The 25,282-nt window shown below is 36.8% G+C and overlaps 1 protein-coding gene across 1 annotated transcript in view; it reads left to right on the top strand.

Annotated features, from left to right (window-relative positions):
* Positions 1 to 25,282, top strand: part of nek11 (NIMA-related kinase 11) — an 83,556-nt gene that overhangs the window by 48,848 nt on the left and 9,426 nt on the right. Inside the window, exons 12-14 of the mRNA XM_065298595.1 lie at positions 3,838 to 3,977; positions 7,438 to 7,498; positions 19,887 to 19,983. Coding sequence (XP_065154667.1) covers positions 3,838 to 3,977; positions 7,438 to 7,498; positions 19,887 to 19,983 — 298 coding nt within the window. The remainder of the gene's footprint in view (positions 1 to 3,837; positions 3,978 to 7,437; positions 7,499 to 19,886; positions 19,984 to 25,282) is intronic.

Here is a 25,282-nt window from a genome sequence, read left to right as displayed (position 1 = left end):
TGTCTAAACATTTTGAGATTGTTTTGTTTCCCTTTTCAGCCTTATGGAGTGCAACATCTCTTGATATATTTAGCGAGGCATGGTTCATAAGAGCATCCCAAAACGTTTACGGGACACAGCATTTGGGGGCTCCAGAGCGTCTGCCGTTGCTAAGTAACCTAAGCATTGCTTGACGTTGTGACAAGCACCCACCGGCGAAAAAAAATCGGTGCCTATGAACTGGCACGTTTGTTAAGAGAAATATATCTGATCCTCGTTTACATTTTTATATTTCAATATGTATGCATTATATATTCAGTAAGCATATATGCATCAATGCGAACATGCATGCACATACAGAAATTATATCCTGCAAAGGCTGCTGTACAAGAAATATGACAAAACACTTGCTCCAGTATATAAATCTTAAATCATATGTTTGAGAACTACTGGTGCTAACATGTCCACTTCACCAGGTAGGATCTACCTTCAACAGGAATAAATTATATAGTGACTGAAAATATTAATTCACTTTACATATAACATATTTTGACAGTGGCCAAAATAAATAAAAACAAATGGAATTGTTTAAGTATTGTGCATTATTTAACACATTACGTTTTATTATATGGAACCGTAACCGGAAATCGTTAGGCAGAACTGGAACCAGAGTCGGAACCGGAAAATTTCTTACAATATACCCAAACCTAATAATGCCACATAATGTGTTAAATAGCATAACACAAAAATGTGAAATAAATTAAAACATCCTTTCTTAGAGACATCCCAGTGTCCTTTTATGTCACATCCATAATGCATGAATGTTTCCCTCATCTAAAATAGAAAACATGAGTATAGACTGATATTTTCTTTCTGATGTCTGGACTCTATCATCAGGGGTTTAGGAAATATATCAACAGATGGTTCAGTATGGGTAATAAACGCAGCCTTTGAGAATTTATATTTCAAGTTTTGACTGCAAATGTCACGTCCGTATCGCTGGGATTGCTTGAACACTTTCAAACTGTTTGTATAGTTTTGGAATATGCAGGATTTATGTACATTTGACTTTTGAGGCACATTTGCTCAAATAATAAAATGTGACATTTTGGGGTTTTATTTGCATACTGTTTCACATATACTTATTATTATTGTTGACATGTTGTGTCCAAGAAATACTCTGATCTTTCATTCTGTAGAAGAAAACCGTTAAGATTTCACATCTGAATTTTCCCACAGTGTGTGTCAGAGAATGTATGTTGATGATGAAGTGGATTAAAGAAGAAATCTTTAGAGGTTCTGTCAAACAAATATTGCTCTTTTATCTATTTGTTTGGACTTGAAAGGCATCTTAACTCTAATTTTGAGTTCTTGATCAGGTGGGTAGTCCCTGAGATGCAGGTGTGGGATGTGCATACCCACACATTTCTGTTCCTGTTACACACTGTGCTATGTGAAGTCAGGTGGAAAGATCTAAAGAAAAACATAAAACTGTTCAGGCAGTGAATGGTGGTTCCCACAGAGTAAAGTACAGTCTAACACTCGCTTCCTTCATCTCTCCTGCCATCTCTGTCTTGTCTTCAGTTACTGTTTGGTGGTCCAGTCTGATAGAATCAAAGCCATAAAACTGTAATCATCCTGGATGCAGGCCAAGCATGTCTTTCTCCCCCCTCCTCTGTAGGTGTGTGTACGTCATACGGCTTTGGGTTATATTCTGGTTAGACAAACGTTTTAAAGATGAGATAGACTCAAGTCTGATTTCTTTGTTTATAGGGAAGGCAAAAGCTCTTTGTCATCATCAATCAGAATAATTTTAAAGTAAAACTAACAGGTTTTTCGCTTTCCAATGCGTATTATGTTTGTCCTGGCATGAGTGCTGGGGTAGCAAGAATATACGGAGACTTCAAATAGGGAAACTTTTCTGTCCCCATGATGAATTTATAGGTGCCGTAGAATGTTAAATTGTATTTACAGAGGCATAGATGAATAAAACGATAGATGAATAATAGGGCAACACTGTCACGACCGCAACTTTCTTAAAACTGATGCCATTAATCTGAGTGTGTCATTAAAGTCCAGACATTATAACATTTCCTGCGTGCCAGGTAGCGGGAACAACCCACACACTGGTTTTAAACCCCTGCGCACCTAACAACCTTTCTAGTGCAAGGAAATGGCAGAGCCACGCGTATTACAAGCTCGTGTGCGAGGAAGAGTCAGAGTTCAGGTGCTAGAAGGAGTCCATGCCACCCACGTTAAGGTCCGAGGAAGAGTCCAAGACGCACACATTACAAGTCCTGGGGCCCTATTTTAATGATCTAAGCACAGCACATAGTCTAAACCGGCGTGTCCATATCAGCTTTTGCTAATTTAAGGAGGGACAAATTGTTTGTTGGCCAAGCGCACAGCCTTAAAGGGTTGTTCCTTTTCTTGTAATGAGTAATGGAATGGGTGTGCGGAATTTGTAAACTAAAAAACTAAATGACGGAAACACCATTTTAATATGTTGTTTTCATTTGTATTAAAGCTCACATAACACACGCTGTTTCTGCATTTCTGATGTTAATCTGGAGTACCTATAGAGTAGTATGACATCCTTTATATCTCCGAAGAGTCTTTAGTTTAATCAGATTTATAAAAGAAAGATTAGCTTTACCGAATCTTTCCGATAACGTACGAAAAAATAAAGAAGGAGGAGTTATACCGCGGGAGGAGCGAGTACATGCAACACTATACAACACTGTTTAACTTATGATTCACTACATGTTCATGTCATTTATATAATATGCATGCGCCTATTTCCAACATAAGACAGAAGTCTTACTTACCGCATGCAACTCGTCATGACCCGGTTGGGAAAATCCAGCGCATCAAACACACACGCAAAAATCCGCTGCTACCCTGGATAAAAAACTATATCCATTGTTTTCATAAGGCTGGATGTCTTCTCCTTACATCCAAAAACACACTTCATCTTTCGTGCCATTGTTGAGTTTTGAAATGAACTCTTTCCCCGCCATTGACGAGATATCTCGTCAATCAAGAGAAAACGCTTCCCGGGAATGACGAGATTTTCCGTCTTTCCGCAATACCGCTATTATTTTAATCCTAATTTTTCTTATTTAAAAACACATCCATGTATGTGATGGGCAAACGTGCATTATCCTCCCGTTTATAGGCGCATATTACTAACGCGCTCTTTAAATAACAAAAACAACATTGTGCCATTTACGTTAAACTTTAGAACAATTTTTTTGGTCAGTGGTGTATTTTACTTGCCTCAAAAAACAACGCACCATCAATGCGCCTGAACACACCTTGTTTTCAGACCAGAACACCCATGGGCGCAAAATTGGGCGCAAATGCATTTGCTATTTAAACAACGTAGTGCTAAATGTAAAAATGATAATTGTGTCTGGTTGAAACTAGCAAAAGACACTTGCTTCGCGCTTTGCACCGGGTGTATGATAAGCCCCTTAGTGCGTGCGAGAAGGAATCCACACACGTCACAAGCTCTAGCGCAAAATGAAGCCCACAAAACCCTAAATGTAAGGAAAAGCATGATAAATATATATATATATATGCAAGTACAATACAATACAAATGTTTATTTCTGCTGTGTATGAATATTATAATTTTTTATTACAATTATTTGTAAACATTTGTTTTTATATATACATTTTTTTTATTTTTTGAGCTACAGAGCTCAGCGCTGGGCTAAAATTACCCATCAAGCATTTAATGTACATATAATTGTGAACAATAAATAAAAGCTTCTGCCTATCATTTCAATACATTGCTGTGCTAAACTACCAGTGTGTCACTTAAATGTTCTTCATTTTTTTGTAATCGTTCCAGCGATCCCAGAAGATCCTCAGGCAGCGGAGGCATTTTACTCTGTGGATGATTTTGAGTCTTGCTCGGAGGAAGATTCAGATGGAGACGGAGTCTCAGAGGAAGACCTCTCTACAGACGCTACCTGTCAGACATGTCGACAGGTAAGGAACGAACCCCTGCTGGAAGGGAGCAGATGTCAATCATCTTGACTGTGTGATATTTACATCTATTAGCGAATTTAACTCTGTGCAGCCACGCTAAATTGTACATGGTGTAATTAAACTTTACTTATTAGTTGACAAACATGAATGGAAAAAAAATTGCTTAAAGAGGACATGCCATGAAAATCTGACTTTTTCCATGTATATGTACTATAATTGGGTCCCCAGTGCTTTTATCAACCTATAAAATGTGAAAACGATCAACCCAGTAACTTAGTTTTGGTTAACCATTCTCCACCAGCATGTGAACAAATAGGTAATTGAAATTTGGCTTCCCTGCTGATGTCAGAAGAGGATAATACCGCCCTCTAATATTCAACCACGCCACTGCCATTTAGTGCAGAGATCAACCCATTTGCATTTTAAAGGACACGCCCAAAACGGCACATTTTTGCTCACACCAACAAGGGACAATTTTAACATGCTATATTAATTTATCTATATGATATTTTGAGCTAGAACGTAACATACACATACTCTGGGGCCACCAAAGATTTAGTTGACATCTTTAAAAAGTCTTGTGAAATGTCCCCTTTAAGAAATTTAGCAAGAATTAGCATTTCAGAACCTAGTAAGGTACCTTGCTGTCTATTCCCTACATAGTCAGCTGTGCTTTAAGGCAGCATGCTAACTAAAAGTCTGATTCGGAACGATCCACAATGCACAAAAAACACACAAGAGATTTGATGCCTGAAAATGCTTTATAGGTAGATATCTCACAAGGTGTCACTTAACCCAATAGTTGGGTGTAAAATTACCCACAATAAACAGAAAACTTTTAAATGTAGTATATAAATTTGCTAGCAGCATATGATAGTTTTCCATCTCCAAGGACACTTCTATGTCACTATACTTCAAGTAGACTTCCTTCACTTTCCAGTACCTCTATATGATTTATTTACGGACTCTCAGACACCCTCAAGTCTTAATAACCTCTTGTTGACTGAACCATCTTTTTATGAAGCATGACAAGATAAATTCAATCACATTTCACATGCACTCAAACCCTACAGGTAGCAGTGAATGTACATCTAATATAACACCACTTGTCTATGATGTAGCATTATGCAAATGCATTTTGCATGCAGGCCAAAGAAGGATTAACAAGCTGATGGTTTGCGGCTTTTTGTGTTGGTGCCAAAGTAAAACCAGGTAGCTCAACAGACTCTTAAAGGGACATTCCACTTTTTTTGAAAATATGCTCATTTTCTTGGGGTTTTTTTTGCGCGATGCTAATGGTCTAATCAGATTCAATGGACTGTGCTAAGCTATGCTAAAAGTGCTAGCGCCAGACCCGGAGATCAGCTGAATGGATTCCAAAACAATAAGAATCAAATGTTTAACTCTAGGGGAGCTGGAAAATAAGCATATATTTTCAAAAAAGTGGAATGTCCCTTTGAAGCTGCAATCCAACACTTTTGCATGATTCAGTCAGGTCAACCAAGATAGATTAAAACTATTTGTCATCACTGAAAGGGAGAGAAGCGTGATGGTATAAAACCAAAGGGGACAGTGGAATAGACTTCTGCCCCACTGGACAGTTGATAATTAGCTGACTCGCAGTGAGAGCAAAACCGGAGATGTTTGTGCTGCCAGCCATGGCCGGGTGAGATTCCCCTAAACAGAGGAGTGGAGGAATTGCATTTTGTAAAGCTAGATAATAACAGTGCCAGCATTTTTCCTTTTCTCATTTCGATGTTTTGCACAGATGGTTTGCTTGATACCCATGAACTGCCCAAAGGCTTACCCTCCACCATAATACACTTGCAGGGACCCATACGCAAGGAACTCATCTCTGCTTTCTGCAAACCAATTGGAGTTTGAATATAGTTTTCCGCTCACAACATTACGGTGCTTCAGCCATGATTCAAACTCATTCAATTTATATCTGCCCTGAGGCTTTCATTTTAAGAAGGTAAATGCCCCACGGGAGTGCAAATATCTTCAGGTTAACCTTCATCATGGTGCCACTTCAATCTTTTCGATCATGTGATCCTTTTATAAAGGAACCCCAGTGACACAGTAAGGCGATTATAGGGGTTTCAAGACCTCTCTGTGAGTAATGAATATTCTTATTACAGATGTGTCTAACAACCACAGTCTCTAATTCAATTTTTTTCTTTTAACTTTTGGTTGAGAAATATTGTATATTTTTCTTAGTTTGTATTTGGTTGCACAGTATACCAAAATACATTTCACAACATGTTGTATATGTATATAACTGTGTATGTGTTAAACAACAACTTCAATTTCTGAAATCTGATTTTATAATGTAGGGGAGAGCGGGGCACAACCTAACGCTTTTTGGTTTTGGCTAAATCATTCAAAAAATATTTGAATTACACCAAACGTGACAGAAGTGCAAACGTTACAACTTACCCCATAGGTGGGGATAATTGTAACAGGCAGGGGGTTAGTTGTAACACTTGCTAAAAATTAAGTTGATAGTGATACTATTTTGTCTATATACTTGAAGTGGATATTGTTTATATATCTGTCTATAATAGACGGGATCCACAGTGTATTCATGCATCCAGCCCATTTCTAACAATAGTTCAATTATAAATGGATACAAATGTCTAAATATGTGAGAAAAAGCAGCACAATTATGACAAATCATCTTTTTATATGTGACCCAGTCTGTAATAACCATACTACAGTTTAAAATCAAATTCTGAGATAATGAGCATCGAAGTCTGATTTTAGCCATTCATTTCATTATGATTTCAATCATTGACGTGACCTTATTCAATCAATATTAAAGATATGAACAAAAATAAATTTGACGATTTTTGATAAGACAGGCACATTTATTTTGTTGGCAGCCAGCAATCATTAGCGTGTAGCCTATTTAAAACAACGACAAGAATTACACTAGCGGTTTTCATATTGTTAGTGCTGAGGGGTTAGTTGTAACACAGCGTTACAATTAACCCCACTGGGTCAAAATATTTTCAAGCCCACCAAAAAAGTTGCTAAGAGCTGCAGACATTATTTAAAAAACGATGCTATGTTTTAGTCAACAAGACACTGATTAATATTTATGACATAGCATTGGATTTGGTATCTTACACACCCAACTTAGAAACCAAAAAAAAAACATATGATGAAAAAATTTACTTACATGCCACCAAAACACTCGTTCATCAATAACTCTCTGGAAAAAAATTATACATTTCCAATAATATGCAGGAGATCGTCTTTTGGCAGCGTGAAAAAAATGTAACAACAATGTAAACAGTCCGTGTTACAACTAACCCTGCATTACTTTTTGCCCCGCGCACCCCTACTCATTTTAAAAGTAGGTTTTAATGGAAGATATTGTACAAACTAGCTTTAAATTGGGGGTCTCCCAGTTTAAATGTGTTCCCTTCATACTCTTTGTATCCCTGTGTCTCAGGACAGTGACCTGGGGGCTATGATCAGGCACATGGAAAATGTTCTGCATGGTGACCCCTATGGTAAGTGCAGCTTTTTTAAATAATCCACAAATGATAATTCATAAAATGAAGGGTTTATATTTTGGGTTAAGTTTGTTTGCAAATACCACCCGTCTAACAGACGCACGCACGCACGCACGCACGCACGCACGCACGCACACACACACACACACACACACACACACACACACACGCAGCATCCATAGACACTTTATGACCAATGTGAGATATAAGATCTCTCTCTCTCTCTCTCTCTCTCTCTCTCTCTCTCTCTCTCTCTCTCTCTCTCTCTCTCTCTCTCTCTCTCTCTCTCTCTCTCTCTCTCTCTCTCTCTCTCTCTCTCCAATACTTACCAGCTAATTACGTGACACAGCTGCCTTCTGAAGGTCATAGGCCTGTGGAAATGATACTTTCATTGGTAGATGTGTGAGCACACTCATTTAACTCCGTACAGAATAAATGACCCATTTGCCGGTTAAAGGGATAGTTCACCCAAAAATGAAAATTCTGTCATCATTTACTCACCCTCATGTTGCTCTAAACCTGTATGAGCTTTTATATTTTAATGAACGCAAAATTTGATAAATGATGGTAGGCACACAGTTAACGGTACCCATTGAATTCCATATTTGTTTTTCCTACTATGGAAGTCGATGGTTACAATCAGCTGTGTGCTTACCATCATTAAAAAAAATCTTCTTTTGTGTTCTTCAGAAAACAGAAATTCATACAGGTTTAGAACAACATGAGGGTGAGTAAATAATGACAGATTTTTCATTTTTGGGTGAACTATCCCTTTAAATATCTCTCAGCGTGTAATGTTGAGTTTTTTCTGTGTTGATGAATCTGAGTAACGAATATCATAAAGCCACTTGAAGCCATTGATTTGGTCGTTCATGTGAGGCTATTTACAGACTCCAACCATATCAGATGTACATTTCCTTGTCGAATTGACATGAGTATTTCTGTCCCACTCTCAGTTTCTTTCCTGGTTTGTTTTACCTCCTTATGTTTCAGGTGCTTTATTTAAGTCATCCTCATGGACCTTATTTACCCTTGATTGTATTTTTGTCCCCGGTTGAATCATTAGAAACATAAAGCCATATATAATTAGTTTCTGTATTCAGACGAATTTAGAGATGCACCAAATGTTCAGAAACTAAAACTATTCAACTGAAAATAGCCCAAACTGAATATATTTTACTGAACAATAATGTTTTAATGACGCAATCAACCAGCATAGAGTAAGTTGCTGGACATCTAGTGCAACCCCACTAACCAGGTCAGTGATGTGTATTAAATCATAAGTGAGTTTATTGGCACTGGGGTGTTTGTGGGTGTAGCTGCATCAAAGGCTGTTTGGACAGTCACTTTTAAAAACAGATAAATTTTATTGCATCAGAAAAATTTTCATTTATAAACAACTGATGCAAGATTTTCTCAGAACTTCAGTTGAAAGTTTTATAATTATTACCTTAATCGGCTGATCCCAACGTCATTTTAGTTGATGTCTGTTTCTCTTATTCACGCAGGTGTCCTAGCAGAGTAAGTAATAAAGTACTAATAACTAATGAAATGGCATTCAGAAAGTTTTAATTGTTTCATTGCCAAGTGTACTGTACCTGAGAATTTATTACTTGATCGTATTCTTATTTATTTATGCATGGTGCTTATTTTTTCATTAATCAATGGCTATGTCTACATGCACAAATTCTGATTGAAGGTTATGACAATACAGTATACATGCACCCTGAACATTGCAATCTGATTAAAATGATTGTTTACATGCACATTCTATAAAATCTAAACCGAACGTCTGCGCAAACGTACAGCTAGGGTTGCCAGTTTCGCTTATCAAACCCAATGGCCATTAAAACTAGCCCGAAAGCATCCCAATGAATATGTACAGCTCAAATACCAAAGACCAATGAACGAAATATTTTCATCTTTTACCAGCAGAAATAAAAACGAACAGTTTAAACAGTATCGCAATAAAAGCAGAGTACTTGGCAACGCCACCCAGTGCATAGCATCTCTTGTCAAGTTCACGCTTAATCTCTGGATAAATGTACAAAGTTGAGTTGGAGAAAGTTGTTCTTAAGAAGTTTTCAGATATACTTGGCAAGGAAAGTCAAGGAAAACACAATTTTCAAAGTACACAAAGCTATTTATTGCTTTATGTTGCCTATTGTTATGAAAGTACACATGAATACTACAGAATGTACAGCGTGTGAGCCCATTACCTTAAAGGAATATTCCATTTTCTTAAAAGAAAAATCCAGATAATTTACTCACCACCATGTCATCCAAAATGTTGATGTCTTTCTTTGTTCAGTCGAGAAGAAATTATGTTTTTTGAGGAAAACATTGCAGGATTTTTCTCATTTTAATGGACTTTAATAGAGCCCAACATTTAATACTTAACTCAACACTTAACAGTTTTTTTCAACGGAGTTTCAAAGGACTCTAAATGATCCCAAACGAGGCATAAGGGTCTTATCTAGCGAAACGATTGTCATTTTTGACAATAAAAATAACAAATATACACTTTTAAAGCACAACTTCTCGTTTAAATTCGGTCGTGATGCGCCAACGTGACCCCACGCAAATGTCATGACGTCAAGAGGTCACAGAGGACGAACGCGAAACTCCGCCCCAGTGTTTACAAGTGTTGAAAACGAGGACCGTTCCTACGTTGTTGTATGTCAACTGATACTAATTAATGTCTTTGTGTCAGTTTATTGTTTACAATGGTCTGCAAATGTGCGTTTTATATATGTAACACGTGACCTCCCTACGTCACTACGCATTTACGTTAGGTCGCGCTGGACCGGATTTAGAAGAGAAGTTGTGCTTTAAAAGTGTATATTTGTTATTTTTATTGTCAAAAATGACAATCGTTTCGCTAGATAAGACCCTTATGCCTCGTTTGGGATCGTTTAGAGTCCTTTGAAACTCCGTTGAAAAAAACTGTTAAGTGTTGAGTTAAGTATTAAATGTTGGGCTCTATTGAAGTCCATTAAAATTAGAAAAATCCTGCAATGTTTTCCTCAAAAAACATAATTTCTTCTTGACTGAACAAAGAAAGACATCAACATTTTGGATGACATGGTGGTGAGTAAATTATCTGGATTTTTCTTTTAAGAAAATGGAATATTCCTTTAATAATGCCTGGTGCCATTGCCTTGCTATTGCATGTTTCTGTGATGAGAATTATGTAAGACGTAAATATAAGACATGAACTTGGCACAAATGTTCTGCGCACGTGCACAATGGTTTTTTGCATCAGATTAAGAAAATACCACCATTCACGCGTTTACATGCATACTTTTCCCCTGCTGATCGGATCATATATCGGACTACACCACCCTTCAATACGATCGAAATACGATCGAAATTTGCATCCGATCGATCCCAGTCATATTGATTAAGGTGTTTACATGAATGCTTTTCAATACTATTGAGCCATCAATGCGTTTACAAACGGATTATTTGGTTGCATAAAAACATACCTATTGTGACCAAATCCATTGCTGTACTTTCAAATCCAGCCACTTTTTAAACACCTTTAATATCAGGATATATTTAAAAATTTGTTATCACTTTAAATAAAAATTTTAGATTCTCTGCACTTCACCTTATCTGTAGAGCAAGATTGATGATAGCAGTGTTGGCACAATGCATGATGGGTAATATCAGCTCAGGCTTGGGCTTCTGGCTTAGTAAAATAAAATCTACTTTTCTCACCTTATCTTTCCGCTTTCTTTATCTAGCCTCTTGTCCACACAATAAATGTCAGATTTTCTAAAGCATAGAAATAGAAACTTGTGCAGTTTCTGGCTCAAAATGGAAAGTAGATTTGATTTGAGGTGATGCCTGCATGTTGAACTATGTGACTAAGCAATAATTGGGAGAATTATGGATTTATAACAACTTATTCTATGGATGAATATACAGTGTTTTTTATGATATATGCTAGTAAAAGATCAATGGTATTATTAACACAAAGACACAGTTGTTGTACACTACATAATGCACAAAGTGCTATGACACATGATTTCTGTGTCCCTTATCACCGGCTGACTTTTCAAACACACAATCTGGCATGGCTTTGTGAACCGTAACGCATATGTCACTGTGGCTGACAGCTCAGAAATGCTGCTTTCTGCTTGAGCTCCACTTTCACAGCTCTGACTTCATTCAAAAGATTGTAGCTTAAACTCAGAAACTTTAACAGACCTCTGTAAGAATCTGTGTAAAATGTCTGGCACTAACTGTCCTCCATCATTCTTTAAAATGATGTCGGATAAGTAAACTCTGAAGGGTTGTGCTATAAAAATGTCACATTTGTTTAACTTCACTTTAACTTTTCCAATAAACTACCAAACAAACTCTTCCTTTGTTCTCTAAGCCTTTTTCCTGTATCATCACTAGCATGCGGCTGCAATGTATGCGTCTGTTTCTCAATAATTTTTTTTGCTAATTTGTTAACATAAAAATCTTCTTTTAAATTAGCAAACTTCTCCATCACTTTTCAGAGCAGTTCAGATATTAGGTTGTGATTTACATAACACAATGCAAAATCTTGCTTTGTAAAATAACAAGACAACAAGATCTCTGTAAGATCGTAAAACTAATGCTGGGCTCACACTACACTGTAAAAAGTGAAACATTGGATTATCCTAATAAAATTGAAGTAACCATTCACAATAAAGATTTTACATTGATCTAATGTTCAGAAACCATTCAGTTCAAACTAATTTTTTGTATTTCATGCAAACTCTTTTCTGAATTTGGTGTAAATCAAATATTTTAAATTGGCTTAAATAAAAAAAAGATTTTTAACAGACTTAATCTAAATTCAGTTTCCTTCAATCTGAAATATGTATTCATTCCAATATAAAAGGCTTCACAATTGACATAATCTAAAATTTTTAAATTCTCTCAATATATAAATACATGTTTAAATGAGTCAGATCAAACGTTCTTTTAAATATTTATTAAATCCCACGAAAATCACTGTTTTTACTGACTTTTTTGGCAAAACAAACGTCTTACAAATACAACATTCTGAGACAGTTCAAGTAATCAGTTAATTTCAAGTTCAATTTCATATGGGGTCGTTTCCCGGACAGGGTTAAGATTAATCCAGGACTAGGCCTTAGTTATTATTTTAGTAGTTTTTACAAACAACCCTACAATAAACAGTGCTGGTGTGCAGTGGCTGCCGGTGACTTTTTTTTAGAGGGCGCACGATGCGAAGTTCATCACAACATGTATGTAGCCGCCATGTGTGTGGTTCGTAATTTCAAAATATATGTTCGGCGCGTCAAGTGATCCTATGTGCATCACGTGTCTTGTTAAAATAAGTGCCTGCTGAACACGCGTCTAAAGGGTTTATGATAAAAGAGACGCTCACGCTTGCCAGATACCCGCAAAATCTTATGCGCAATCAGTTGTTTGTGAAAATCGTGCATATAATACGCCAGTCCTTCCCATTCACTTAAACGGCGCATCTTTTTTGTCGTTTTATTTATTAGTTTCTTAATGTTTTTGCTATTTTCTTACCATTTTCACTTGGGTTTAGGATTAGAACAACTTTTTGTTATACACTGTAAACCCAAATGCTCAAAATAATTAAATTAATTGAGTAGTATAAACTTAATTTCCTAAAAAAGTTCTACTAACTCAAATGTTTTGCGTTTCTGAGACTTTTTTTAAATTGTGAGTAAATTAAACAAAAATATTTAAAAATTACTGAAACTATTTGCAGATTAAGTTGATTTTCACTTAAGAGTATAATTTCAATGTACTTATTTTTGTTGTTTCAACTGTCAAGCGTCTGACATCAGTAACGTGTGCGTGCGTGTGTCAGTGTCATTAAATAATATAAATTTTAAAATGGTTAACATTTAAAATATACACACACATTCACTTCAAATTAGGGTCTCAGAATTGTAATTTCATTGACCATGCCAGTGGGTTCAACATTAGATGTTTATTTGAATTTATCACAGATAACATTAATATACGTTTGAAAAAAGTTTAATTTTGAATTAGGTTAGGTCCATCATTTTATTGGCTTACGACACTCACGTGGTCCAAGATCAGCGCGTGCGTGAGAACCGGAACGCGCAACGTGGGAATGACGTTGCCGGCTTGGCGCCACAATTGACTGCATTCGAACTTCAAGCTGTCGGCAGTAATCAGCACCATCGGTTTCACGGTAAGTGTTAAATGTGTTTTTTCTAATGAACAGTTGATTGCGTCCCCCGCGATACAAAAAAAGAGCCGTTGCCAATGTTGTCTGATGTGGACATAAAGTAAATAACCTGGAAACACCGAAGTCGCGTTGCCGTGGCGGCTGGGTTTTGGATAAACCGTCGCTTTCCTTTAGTGGGAAACACGTCAGTACTGCCCCGCGTGGTCTCGCTTTTCTCGCGTGTGTGATTAAACATTAAAGTGTAATGTGTGTGATTCGGAAGGGAGAAGCAGCATATTCAGATCAACCTATGGCGGTCAGCGTTTTTATAACCTGTCCCTGTTATCAACTGTTTGGATATATAAGCACGAACATAGTTTGTATGTAAATAAACACATGGTTACAATGACATAAGCTGTGCATGCGCTGTGTGTGTGATAAAATATAGCCAAAATCTCAGTTCTTTATGGTGTGTGTTTATCATCGATGTCTTGGTTATGAAACAGAACTGACAACAAAAGCAGAAAATATATAAAGACGCAAGATGCATTTAATGATAATCACTTAATCAGACCGTAGAAATGGGTCTAAAGTTTCAACTTTTGCTGCCTTTACATGTGTTCGGAAGTTCAATAATCATGTAAACTGTTGGTTAACTTATACGTTACTCAGTATTAAGTATGAGGAATTCTACTCAAACTGTTTCAAGTTCTCCTGATTTAATGGAGCTATACACTTGCTAACATGCATTTTGTTTGCCTTTTAGGTGGCTGGCTGCAAAATGATTTGGGGTTGTGCTCATCTTCTTTTACTGACAGATTGCAAATATTTAAAGGGACACTTCACCCATTTGCATTAAGCTTTGTACAGTTAGAACATGTTTTTCAATGGTCGTGCATCATTTTCTCAGTTGCCACGGAGAAATACAGATTTCAGTGTTGCACTTCCTTCTTTCAATTATGTAAAAATCATCATTTTGCATCATTGAAAGCAGGAAGTCCAATATCTTTGTTGAGGGGGTGAGACCATAGATATGTATAAAGGCTAGATTTCTCGCCCGTGCTGCTGGCCAATTGAGTGGAACGTCCGCATTTTGGCGGCCATCTTACTACATGACGCTCACTTGTACCATTGAGTTTTAACGGTATAGGTACTTTTAAATTACCATAACTTGCTTAATTTTGTACAGATTTTCAAACGGTTTGTTATAAACGTCAAAGATGTACCTATGACACTGCATGCTTATACTAAAAAAATAGAAAAAATTCATGAAAAATGTTGAAGCATCCAGAATTATAGCCCCGTTAATAATGTTTGTAAGAAACCAAACCGTTTGAAAATTGGTATAGCATTGAGCAAGTTATGGTCATTTAAAAGTACCTGCACCATTAAACTCAATGCTCAGAGTGAGCGAACTGTCTGAGGTAAGATGGCCGCCAGGTGAGGACGTTAGAGACTCTGCCGTAAGACATCTAGCCTTTATACATATCTATGGGTGAGACTACAAACACTCCTTTTCTCGGTCAAATAGGAACCAAATTTGAAATGAATGTTACATTTCAACTACAAATATGACACACTTTAATTAAAGATTTATATTTCATCCTCTTCACTTATAAGAAAGAGGATGCAGACAGCATTTGACCTGCGGCAACAGACCATAGTGAAGACATGCCCACCAGTGAAAAACCTTATGGAACTCTGGCCTGCACTCAAATAGAGTCTGAGGTAATGTGTAGTGGCACTTTTTCTTGTTATTCCTTTCCTGATAACCTATACCACATTCAGGGGCTGTTTTATGCTTTATGGGAGGGTTAGATTTACCAGATTCACATAATTAAAATAACTGTGTTGTCTTTGTTTAAAAATGTAGGTGTATTTAGACTTCCAACGAATTACAATACAGAACCTGCCCAACATATTCTGCTCTGAGCTTGACCGACATCTTCTTTCTGAAAAAAGTCATCAGTCTAGAAAGACAACCAAAATTGGGAAGACATCAAATGCTTTGACTGAAATCCTAAGAATCTACGATTAACAGGTAAAGATATTGTTAAATATTTTATGGGTGTAATTCTTAATTGAAAGAGGAAAGTTGAAAAGCATTTGACAAGTTTAATGATTCAATTTTGAATGCTACATTTTCTTCACTTATTTGTCTGATTGCATTACAAGTTTAACATTTACAGTTCAGTTATGTTCCATGGTGTTTTATCATTATAAGAGGTACGTGACATACACACCAAGTGTATCACTGCTCTTCATCTCCTTCCAGTCTATCAACATGAGGACATCTCAGGGTTCTTCAGGACCTGCACAGTGAGTGTTTTTTTTTTTTTTTTTTGAAAATATACACTACTATTATTAGAAGAACATGTTTTTCATGATTTTACATTTCCTTTGGTGTGTAAGTGTGTATTAGTACATGTTAATGATATGCAAAATGTACAAATCCCAATGTAAACAATGACGTGAGTTATTGTGTCCAACTTAAATCTCTTTTCTTTTATTACAACAAACACATGGATTGTACGCAACAGTTTACTTCCTAAGCCTGTTGATCTGGACTCGACGGTCATTATCATAATCCCGCCCGCTTATGTTTTCATATTTAAAGAATTTACTACTGACTAAACCATGATTCAAACACAAGTTTTGAGCAGTGCAGAGTAGCGCTGGTTGTTTGTCGCTTCTACGATCACAAATGCAGGCATGGTTTTAACGTTTTAGTATCCTTACCTTACCAATCTGTTATGTTCTGCGTAACAAACAAGCGCTATTCTGAACTGCACAAAACTCGTGATTGAGTCATGGTTAAGTCTTCTTTAAATCTTTAAAAATTCTTTACAGGCTGTGAGTCAGAAACAGGCGGGATTATGATAATGACCGTCGTGTTCACGTCAACAGGCAATGGAAGTAAACTGTTGCCTACAATCCATGTGTTTGTAGTAGTCAAGAAAAGAGATTTAAGTTGGAGAGGATAACTTGCGTCATCGATTACTTAACATGTACTAATACACACTGACAACCCCCCCCCCAAAAAATTAAAATCATGAATCGGATAATAGGTGCTCTTTAAACAAGATAAGGCATTTATCTTTATAGGTTTTGGAGCATATTATCAACTTGGATGTACTGGTAGCTTGGCTGGCTCCTTTAGAACACTGATGTGTTCCTTGTTCACACATCTTTTAAAATCACTTTCTGTCTGTTGTTCTGTAGCAATATTGTTTGTTTAACATATGTCATGACTAGATTTATCCCTGTATTTTTGCACTAAACCTGCTGTAAATAATTGAAAATTTTTCAAAAGTTAATTAATAAAAAACTATTTACCCTTGGTATTTGCCATGTGTAACCAGTTTTTGCTTTAATATCTGTTTTATTTTGCAGGACACATCTGATGAGCCAGAGCTTTAAGATGTTGTAAAGGCCCTCCTTACAGTCATCATAGATGACGACACAAGTCCAGTTCACTTCCAGCCTGAGAAAATCTGTCATCGTTGAAAGCGAGATTTGGTCAACCTCTACAGATTTACTGATGCCTTTCTGGTAATGTTTGGACTGATCTATGCACTACACCTCAGCTATCCCAGGCGACTGACAACACACTTGAATTCACTCAAATGTTACTTTGCCTTGATGATGGAAAAGTGTCATCCAAGTAACAGTCTCTCAAAAAGGACTTGATGTGTATGTAGAAATGTATCTAAAAATGTGTTTTCTTCACAATATGCACAATGTGCCTTTGTATTTTCAAACGGTATTTGTGACTTGAATTGTTGTCTGTGTTGGTCTTTTAAATTGACACTGCCATTTTAAATGGAAAGGGCAAAAATTTTGTGAAACACAATGTAATTCAAACTGTTTAAGTTGTCTGTACTCAAAATATTTGAGGCAACGAGTTGCCTCAAAAAAATTAAGTTTTGAGCCATGTGATTTTGAGTTTTGTGTGTCAAAGGTTTTGAGTAATGTGTAATTAAAAAAAAACTGAACAAAAATAAAAACATTGAGTTTACATAACTTAAAAGTGCTTCTTTGTGTACTTATTTTTTTTTAGTAATGTTAACTTAATGCCATGAGTCAATGTAACTGAAAATTATTGAGTAGACTTTAATAAGAACTTTTAATTTAATTATAATCAAAAGGTTTATGTTACAAGTAATCAAAATATTTAACCTCTAAAAGAAATTGTGTTTTAAGTTCATGAACTTAAAAATTTTGAGGCAACGAGTTGCCTTAATTTTTTTGAGTTCTGCTTACTAATTTGGGTTTACAGTGTATAAAAATGACATCCTAACCCAAACCCCAATTCAAACCCCAACTCCAAGCGACCATGGCTTAAATATAGACAAAAACATTTAGAAACCTGTATATTAAATAACGTACTTAAGCAAATCTGAAATCTAACCCTAAACCCAAGCTAAAATGGTTTAAAAAACAAAAAATTGGGAAACCAATAAATCCAAATGACAAACAAAAATGCGCCGCTTAGGTGAATGGGAAGGACTGGCATATCATATGCACGTCAAATTGGAATTTGATGTATGTATTGCACGATTTTCACACTTCTTGCTATTTATACGCATCTATGAGACTGGGTAGTCTTGAGACAAAACAATGGCACTGATATATTTGTTTTGAAATTATAGCAGCTTAAGCATGCATTTTAGTCTGGGACTTAGCCCTGTTCTGGAAAATGTTATGCTGAACACCCACTTTTGAAAAAAAAAACAAGAAATCAAAGAAATCCCGCCTGATTATAAAGACTGATTTCAGCACATACACAAGGGAAATCGTAGATATTTTCACAATATTTGAATATCGTGTTGCATAACACACTACAAGACATTTTTTAATTGTGACAGATGTTTCAATTTGCTTACTATTAAATTTAGGGGCGGTTTCCTGGACAGGGGTTAGACATTTAAAGACATTTAAGTAGTTTTTACAAACATACCACAAAATGTCTGTCATTCAGCTCCGTTTCTCATTGGTTGTTGTGAAAGTACCGACGTAATTATTCTGATTTTAATAGCACCTATTTCATTGCTAAAAAACAACGTCATTTTGTGTATTTGGTATAAACAATGTGTTCGCGTGGTTTATGGTTCAAAAACATTATTTTCCACATACCATAAATCTTTGTAGCTCCAGATTTACCTATCTTCCTGAAACGCACACATTTTGTACAAAACTGTCCCTAAATGGCCAGCTTTAACTTACGGCGCATTCACACGGGGCGTAAGAGTTGACGCTTTCCATTCACTTTTATTGGGTGACGTCAAGCGTTGGCGAACTGAATTGTGGATCCTTCTGCGCCGCGTCACTGCCGTTGCTCGCGGCAGAAGTTTAAAATTTCTCAACTTTTCAAGCGGCAACTCGAGCGTCGGCCAATCAGATTGCCTTAAGCAAATAACCTAGGCAGAGCCAGCCAATTACGTTTATGGAAGACCGGAGCATGTGCTGCGGCCCCTGTGATTGGCTGTCGGCCCCGCTTCAGACAAGCCTTCCATTAAGCGTTAATGCTTACGCCCGGTGTGAATGCGCCGTTACAGGCTGAGAGTCAAAGTGGGAGGAATAATGATAATGTCGGTCTTGTCTACATCACCAATCCCAGGAAGTAAAATGTTGCCTACAATCCGTGTGTTTGTTGTAGTCCAAGAAAAGAGACTTACTTTGGAGACGATAACTCGCGTCATCGTTTACTTTGGGGTATGTACTTTTTGCATATCGTTTAATACACACTTAAAGTACACACCAAAGAAAATGTGAAATTGTAAATCGTACCATTGGTGCTCTTTAAAATATTAAACATGTTTGATACGATCTGGGCGGCCACAATTTGCTTTCGAGCGGTCTGGGAGGTGTAATATTTATCTGTAAACGTCACACTTTACACAGTAATCTGAGCCTAACATAAGAACCAGCCAAGGTTTTCTCTCAGATTCTAAGAAAGATTAGTAAAATAGGAATAAAAATCATTTGAGCCCAGCCAAAGGTATTTAATACTTGCAAGATGTGACTTCCTTATAAAGGCTTTGGCCCCGCTTCCTGTCTCCACTTATGATTTGTGAGCAGTTTACAAAAGGTTCAAAATGGTCTTCAGATGTTAAAGTTTTTTATAGAACCATACAGCCAAATATGGTTCTCCTATCGCATCACGTGCCAACTATTAAGTATTGTATTATGTATTGTTTGTTTCAGGATCTGATGCTGAGGATCTGAAGCCTCTTCCTGGCTCTCTAGGAACAAGCAGCATCAATACCAGCATGGCTGAGAGCAGAATCCAAAGAATGAGAGAGTGAGTGCCCCATCCTTGACCTCATCATAAGGTTATTTTATTCACCAGGTACCTCACATCGTCTGGTAGGCAAGACATCACTGCTCACATTCTGTGAGTCATCAAAGCTTTCTGAAAACAAAAACAAGAGTTTGATATAATTCACCTGCTACTTCAAGCAGCATATTGTTTGACACAGTTTTGAAATTAGTTTAGCTTTTTGTTTTTCAGAGGCTTTTAAACTAGAAACTCCTGGAATCTCTCTTCCCTAAAGCCTGATCCTCACTGGGCCGGCAGATGTGTGGCTCAGAGCTAAACCTTGCAAGAGCCAGAAACTCAGTAAATTAGATTTTTTTAGGAAAAAAATTGAAAAATAGTACTGTACATTCTCAGCGGGGCGTAATTATGAAGCGTATACTTTTTTTAGCGGTTACGTCAATGACAGCTGAAAAACGTTTATTCAATCCTATTAAAAATGTTAGCGTTGGTTCATAATTGTTTTGGCAGTGCTTATTTCTGTTACAAGGACTATGTGATTATTTTCTTTGATCCTTTATGCATATTTCAGTTGTATGTATTATGCGTATCAAATATTGCAGCTTCCATTATCCATTTTTAGTCTATGTATACATAGTGCGTGATTCATTTCAAGCGTTATATGACTATTTTATGAATTCAAAATTAAATTCAGTTCCCTCTGGACAGTGTTTCATAACCTGAACAAATATTTGACAATCCTTTAACCATAAAAGGGTGCCTTTATTGGTCTTTTTGTAAACATCAATATCTGCACACCTATGTGTAACCAAACAACCTTCATAACCTCCCTGCTGTATATTGAGCTAGATATGTTTTAATATTAGGTTGGGCTTGACATGTCACATGTGATATATAGGGCAGTTATTCAATGTGGGGATGTTGTGCATAGGGGCTCTTACTTTTTTTAAAGATCAGTAACGTACTGTACTTTACACTTATCATATGTTTGGTTGAGCTTTGGTTTTAGCAGATTTTCTTCTGATGACTGTGGCTCCCCACCAAGTGTGGGCTCGCTGAAGATATTAATAACCGAAGCCCTCTTCCTGCGAGGGCAGGAATTAGAGGTTGTCAACTCCTTCACTGCAAGTCTCATAAGAGCATAAAGATGAGGAGGAGGGAAAGAGCACAGGTAGCAATTTACAACAGCTGCTTTTACAGCACGGCTCTCGACACAGGCTGTCGTCAGCTGCACGACGACTGTGCAGTCTTACAGGTTCAGATGCAGGTCCTTTTCTCTTATTCGTACTGAATAAATTCACACGTTTGTAGACACTTACAGCTGTTAATGATACTGGAGTAGTGCTGAAGTACTTTTCAACCAAGGGAACATTCAGTATCTCTTCAGTATCCTTTTCTCTGTAACCCTTTTGTTAGATTCAAAAAGTCTTGTTATCCCTCATTCCCTGCCAGCCTTTTTTTTTTCGAAAAGTTGCCCGCCAGCATTTTTATGATTTTCACAAGTTTCACAAAATGCATTTTTCTTCAAAAAATATATAAACATACAAATATATAAAATATAAGAACAGACCCTCAAACAATAAACAAACAAAAAAATCAAGAAAAAAAGTTTCATATTTTTTCTCTGCTTATTAACTCTTAAATATGGGTATTTTTCTTAAAAAAAAAAAAATTCCAGCAAAAGGCTGAAATATACAGAGCCCCTAAGGTGACATTGGAGTAAAGAAAATCGTAAGTTTAGTTTCATGTGCTCACGTAAAACTTTCATGTGATCACGCAAAACCTTCATGTGCAGAATTTGTTTTTTAAGTTTAGTTTTACGTGCTTAAAGGGATAGTTCGGCCAAAAATGATATTAAACCCATGATTTACTCACCCCCAAGCTGTCCGAGTTGCATATGTCCATCGTTTTTCAGACAAACACATTTTCTGATATTTTAGAAAATGTTTTAGATCTTTCAGTTGATTAAATGTAATGTTACGGGGTCCACCCATTGTCCACGACCTTCAAGTCCAAAAAAAGTGCGTCCATCGTCCATCCGCACAGTGTTGTTCTAGAAATATCCATATTTAAAACAGAAAATAAATACCTTCCGGTAGCGCCGCCATCTTAGACTCCTCTGTATTCAGGAGAGAGTATTAGCGTAGTGTACGCACTTTTCTTAGTGACCTATGACAAATTCGGAGGGCGGGGGCACAGAGCAGCAGCAGAGTAGCCTCTGTAGGCTGCGTAAGCTCTCATCCTGAATGCGGACGCGACTAAGATGGCGGCGCTACCGGAAGGTATTTATTTTCTTTAATAACGTTTTAAATATGGATATTTCTACAACAACACCGCGCGGATTACCCTCACAAGACCTTTGTTTATCATCCTGGAGCCATTTGGATTAAATTTGTGAAGGATGGACGCACTTTTTTTGGACTTGAAGGTCGTGGACTATGGGTGGACCCCGTAACATTACATTTAATCAACTGAAAGATCTAAAACATTTTCTAAAATATCCAAAAATGTGTTTGTCTGAAAAACGATGGACTTATGCAACTCGGACAGCTTGGGGGTGAGTAAATCATGGGTTTAATATCATTATTGGCCGAACTATCCGTTTAATGTGAAACTTTCGCGTGCGCAAGTGAAACTATTGCTCGCGCACGTAAAAGTGAAACATTCACGTGAGCACGTGATAGTTTCGCGTGAGCACGCGATAGTTTCACATGCGCACACGAAACTAAACTTGATAGTTTTATATGCGCATACGATAGTGTCACTTGCGCACGCAAAACTAAACTTGCTCCATGTCCCCTTAGGGGCTCCGTAGAAATAATTGCATTTTTGAGAATGAATTTTGTTAGAGATCAGCTTCAGAACGATTATCAAAACTCACACAGAGTGTCAAATTAATAAGTAATTTTTTGATTCCGTTTTTTATAAATTGAGTAAGTGCACCATCTAGTATTACGCGGTATTATAGATAACCATAAAAACTCATCAGCAACAAGTTTTTTATGTAGTTGTTACAAACCTGTGAAAATTTCTTGGCTCTGCTGAACACAAAGGGAGATATTTTGAGCAATGTTTGTCACTGTTTTTGAATTCAATTCAATTCAATTTTATTTATATAGCGCTTTTCACAATTGGTGATTGTTTCAAAGCAGCTTTACATTAATAGAAGCAATGGAAAGCACAGAAAATCGACAGATAGCACAACATAATACACAATAGCACAAGCAGCTAAATTTGCTGCGGCTATGAATCAACATTATAAGCGTGCGTATTGCTAATGTAACGTAAAGAAGAGGGTGCTAAGTTAAGCCCAAGAAGGCTGCCTCCCCGGGTTGAAAAACCCCCTAGGAGAAAAAAACCCCAGGCTTAGCCCTTGGGAGATATATTTATATATACATTGAAACGATTAAGCACCATTGACTTTCAAAGTATTTTTCTTTCCTACTATAACAGTCAATGATGCTTCTTATCTGCTTGATTATGAATATATACATATGTGTTCAGTAAAACAAAGACATTTATACAGGTTTGTAAAAACTCAAGGGTAATTAAATAATTACAGTATTTTCTTTTTGGTTGAACCTATAGAATGCTGAATCTTGTTTTAAGAAAATGGGTTGTAGCTAACAAATAACAATATCAGCAGTTTTAGGCTGTTCAAGTGTGCTTTTTTCTATTCGAGAAGTCCTACATTTCCCAGTCATATTTCAGATGATATACTGTGTTAAAGTTTTATAGCACTTTTAGAAAAGTTGCATACACTGAAAAATGCTAAGTTATTTTCATCCCAGCGTTGGGTCAAAAAAGGACGAACCAACCCGTTGGGTTGCAATTGAACCTACAGTATGCTGGTTTGTTTCAACTTAAAATGGGTCAAATATAAACATTTTCAAGGTTAATTAAACGCAAAGGCTGGGTTTGTCCCTTTCTGGCGTACACTGGGTTGAAAATAACCTAGCATTTCTTAAAGGATTCATCTTAAAATGCAATGTTTATGTTTATTAGCTTACACCCAGGCCATTCAAGATGTAGGTGACTTTGTTTCTTCAGTAGAACACAAATGTAGATTTTTAACTCCAACCATTTTAGTCTGTCAGTCATATAATGCATGTGGATAAACATAAAAATTTCATTTTAAGATACATTATCGCTTTAAGTGTTTTTAAAGTAAATTCGCAAAGCAATTCGTAACTTTAAAAAAAAAAGTTATTGAGCAAGTACATAAACAATCAGTGTAGCAATGATAATCTTATGATAATAATGAATAAGTTGAGCTGTCGTGTCAGTTTTTGCATGACATTTCAGTTGTTTTTTAATACACGTAAAGAAAGTATGTAAAATAACCTGCGATTTTATGTTTAAACGGAGATGGCGATAGAGAGGCAATAGTTACAGTTTGCAGCTTTAATATATGGGTCCAGTCTTCAACTATAGCAATTTAGGATATATATATTTTTTAAAGTTCATATTAACCCCATTATAACCCCATGTGCTTCTCTGGTTACCCTATGTATGGTCAGATCCCTGTTGAGTATAATGATACCTTATGAGCACGAATCTGATGGTAGTTTGTCTTGAATTCTTGAGTCACCAGAGTAAAAAGAGTTGGTTGCTAACCATTAAGCACTTTGTTGCTAACATCAGTGGTGATTAAGTTCTTTGCTTTCAATTATGAAGTCAATGCTCGGCCTTGACATATACATGGATGCTTTTAATCTTGGTTGGCCTTTGTTTGCCCCTTATATAACATTTGTATCAACTATTCTTGAAATTTTTCTAAGAGAAAACCATTCTTTCTAAAAGCCACTTGTCAGAAGTGGGATTTAACCCATGTGCTTTATCTGTAGACCGGCATGCTCTTACCTTGAAAATGTTAGATATCCTTGAGTCTTGACCACTCAGGCATTCTTTAGGGGGCACTCATATTATACTTTACCTAACCGAACGCTCCTGAATCAAATTGAACCTTGCCAGGGATTACCTCTGCAAAGTGTACCAGGGTACACTTAAGCGTACCACACCGTGGTCGGCTACGGAGTGATCAAACTAACCAAACAAACCGTACTTTGGGGGTTGTATGTATTCGTGTACGGTACGGTGTGCATAGTAGTTATAATTATATGCTTACAGTATTTTGGGAGTGCTATAGGTAAGTTCAGGACAGTAGTTATCCCAAAACAAGAATATCTTCTTCACCAAATGCTGTTTGATGCGTTTGAGATTACAACACCCAACTCACCTTGGCATCACACATGAGCTCCCTCGATCTTGTTGATGTGCATTATCGCATCTCCCCCTGATCTGCCTGCTTTTGTTGACTGCA

The sequence above is a fragment of the Paramisgurnus dabryanus genome, chromosome 13 (assembly GCF_030506205.2).
Source record: "Paramisgurnus dabryanus chromosome 13, PD_genome_1.1, whole genome shotgun sequence".
NCBI lineage: Eukaryota > Metazoa > Chordata > Actinopteri > Cypriniformes > Cobitidae > Paramisgurnus > Paramisgurnus dabryanus.
Note: the sequence above shows the minus strand (reverse complement) of the source record. Positions and strands in the feature narration are given on the sequence as shown.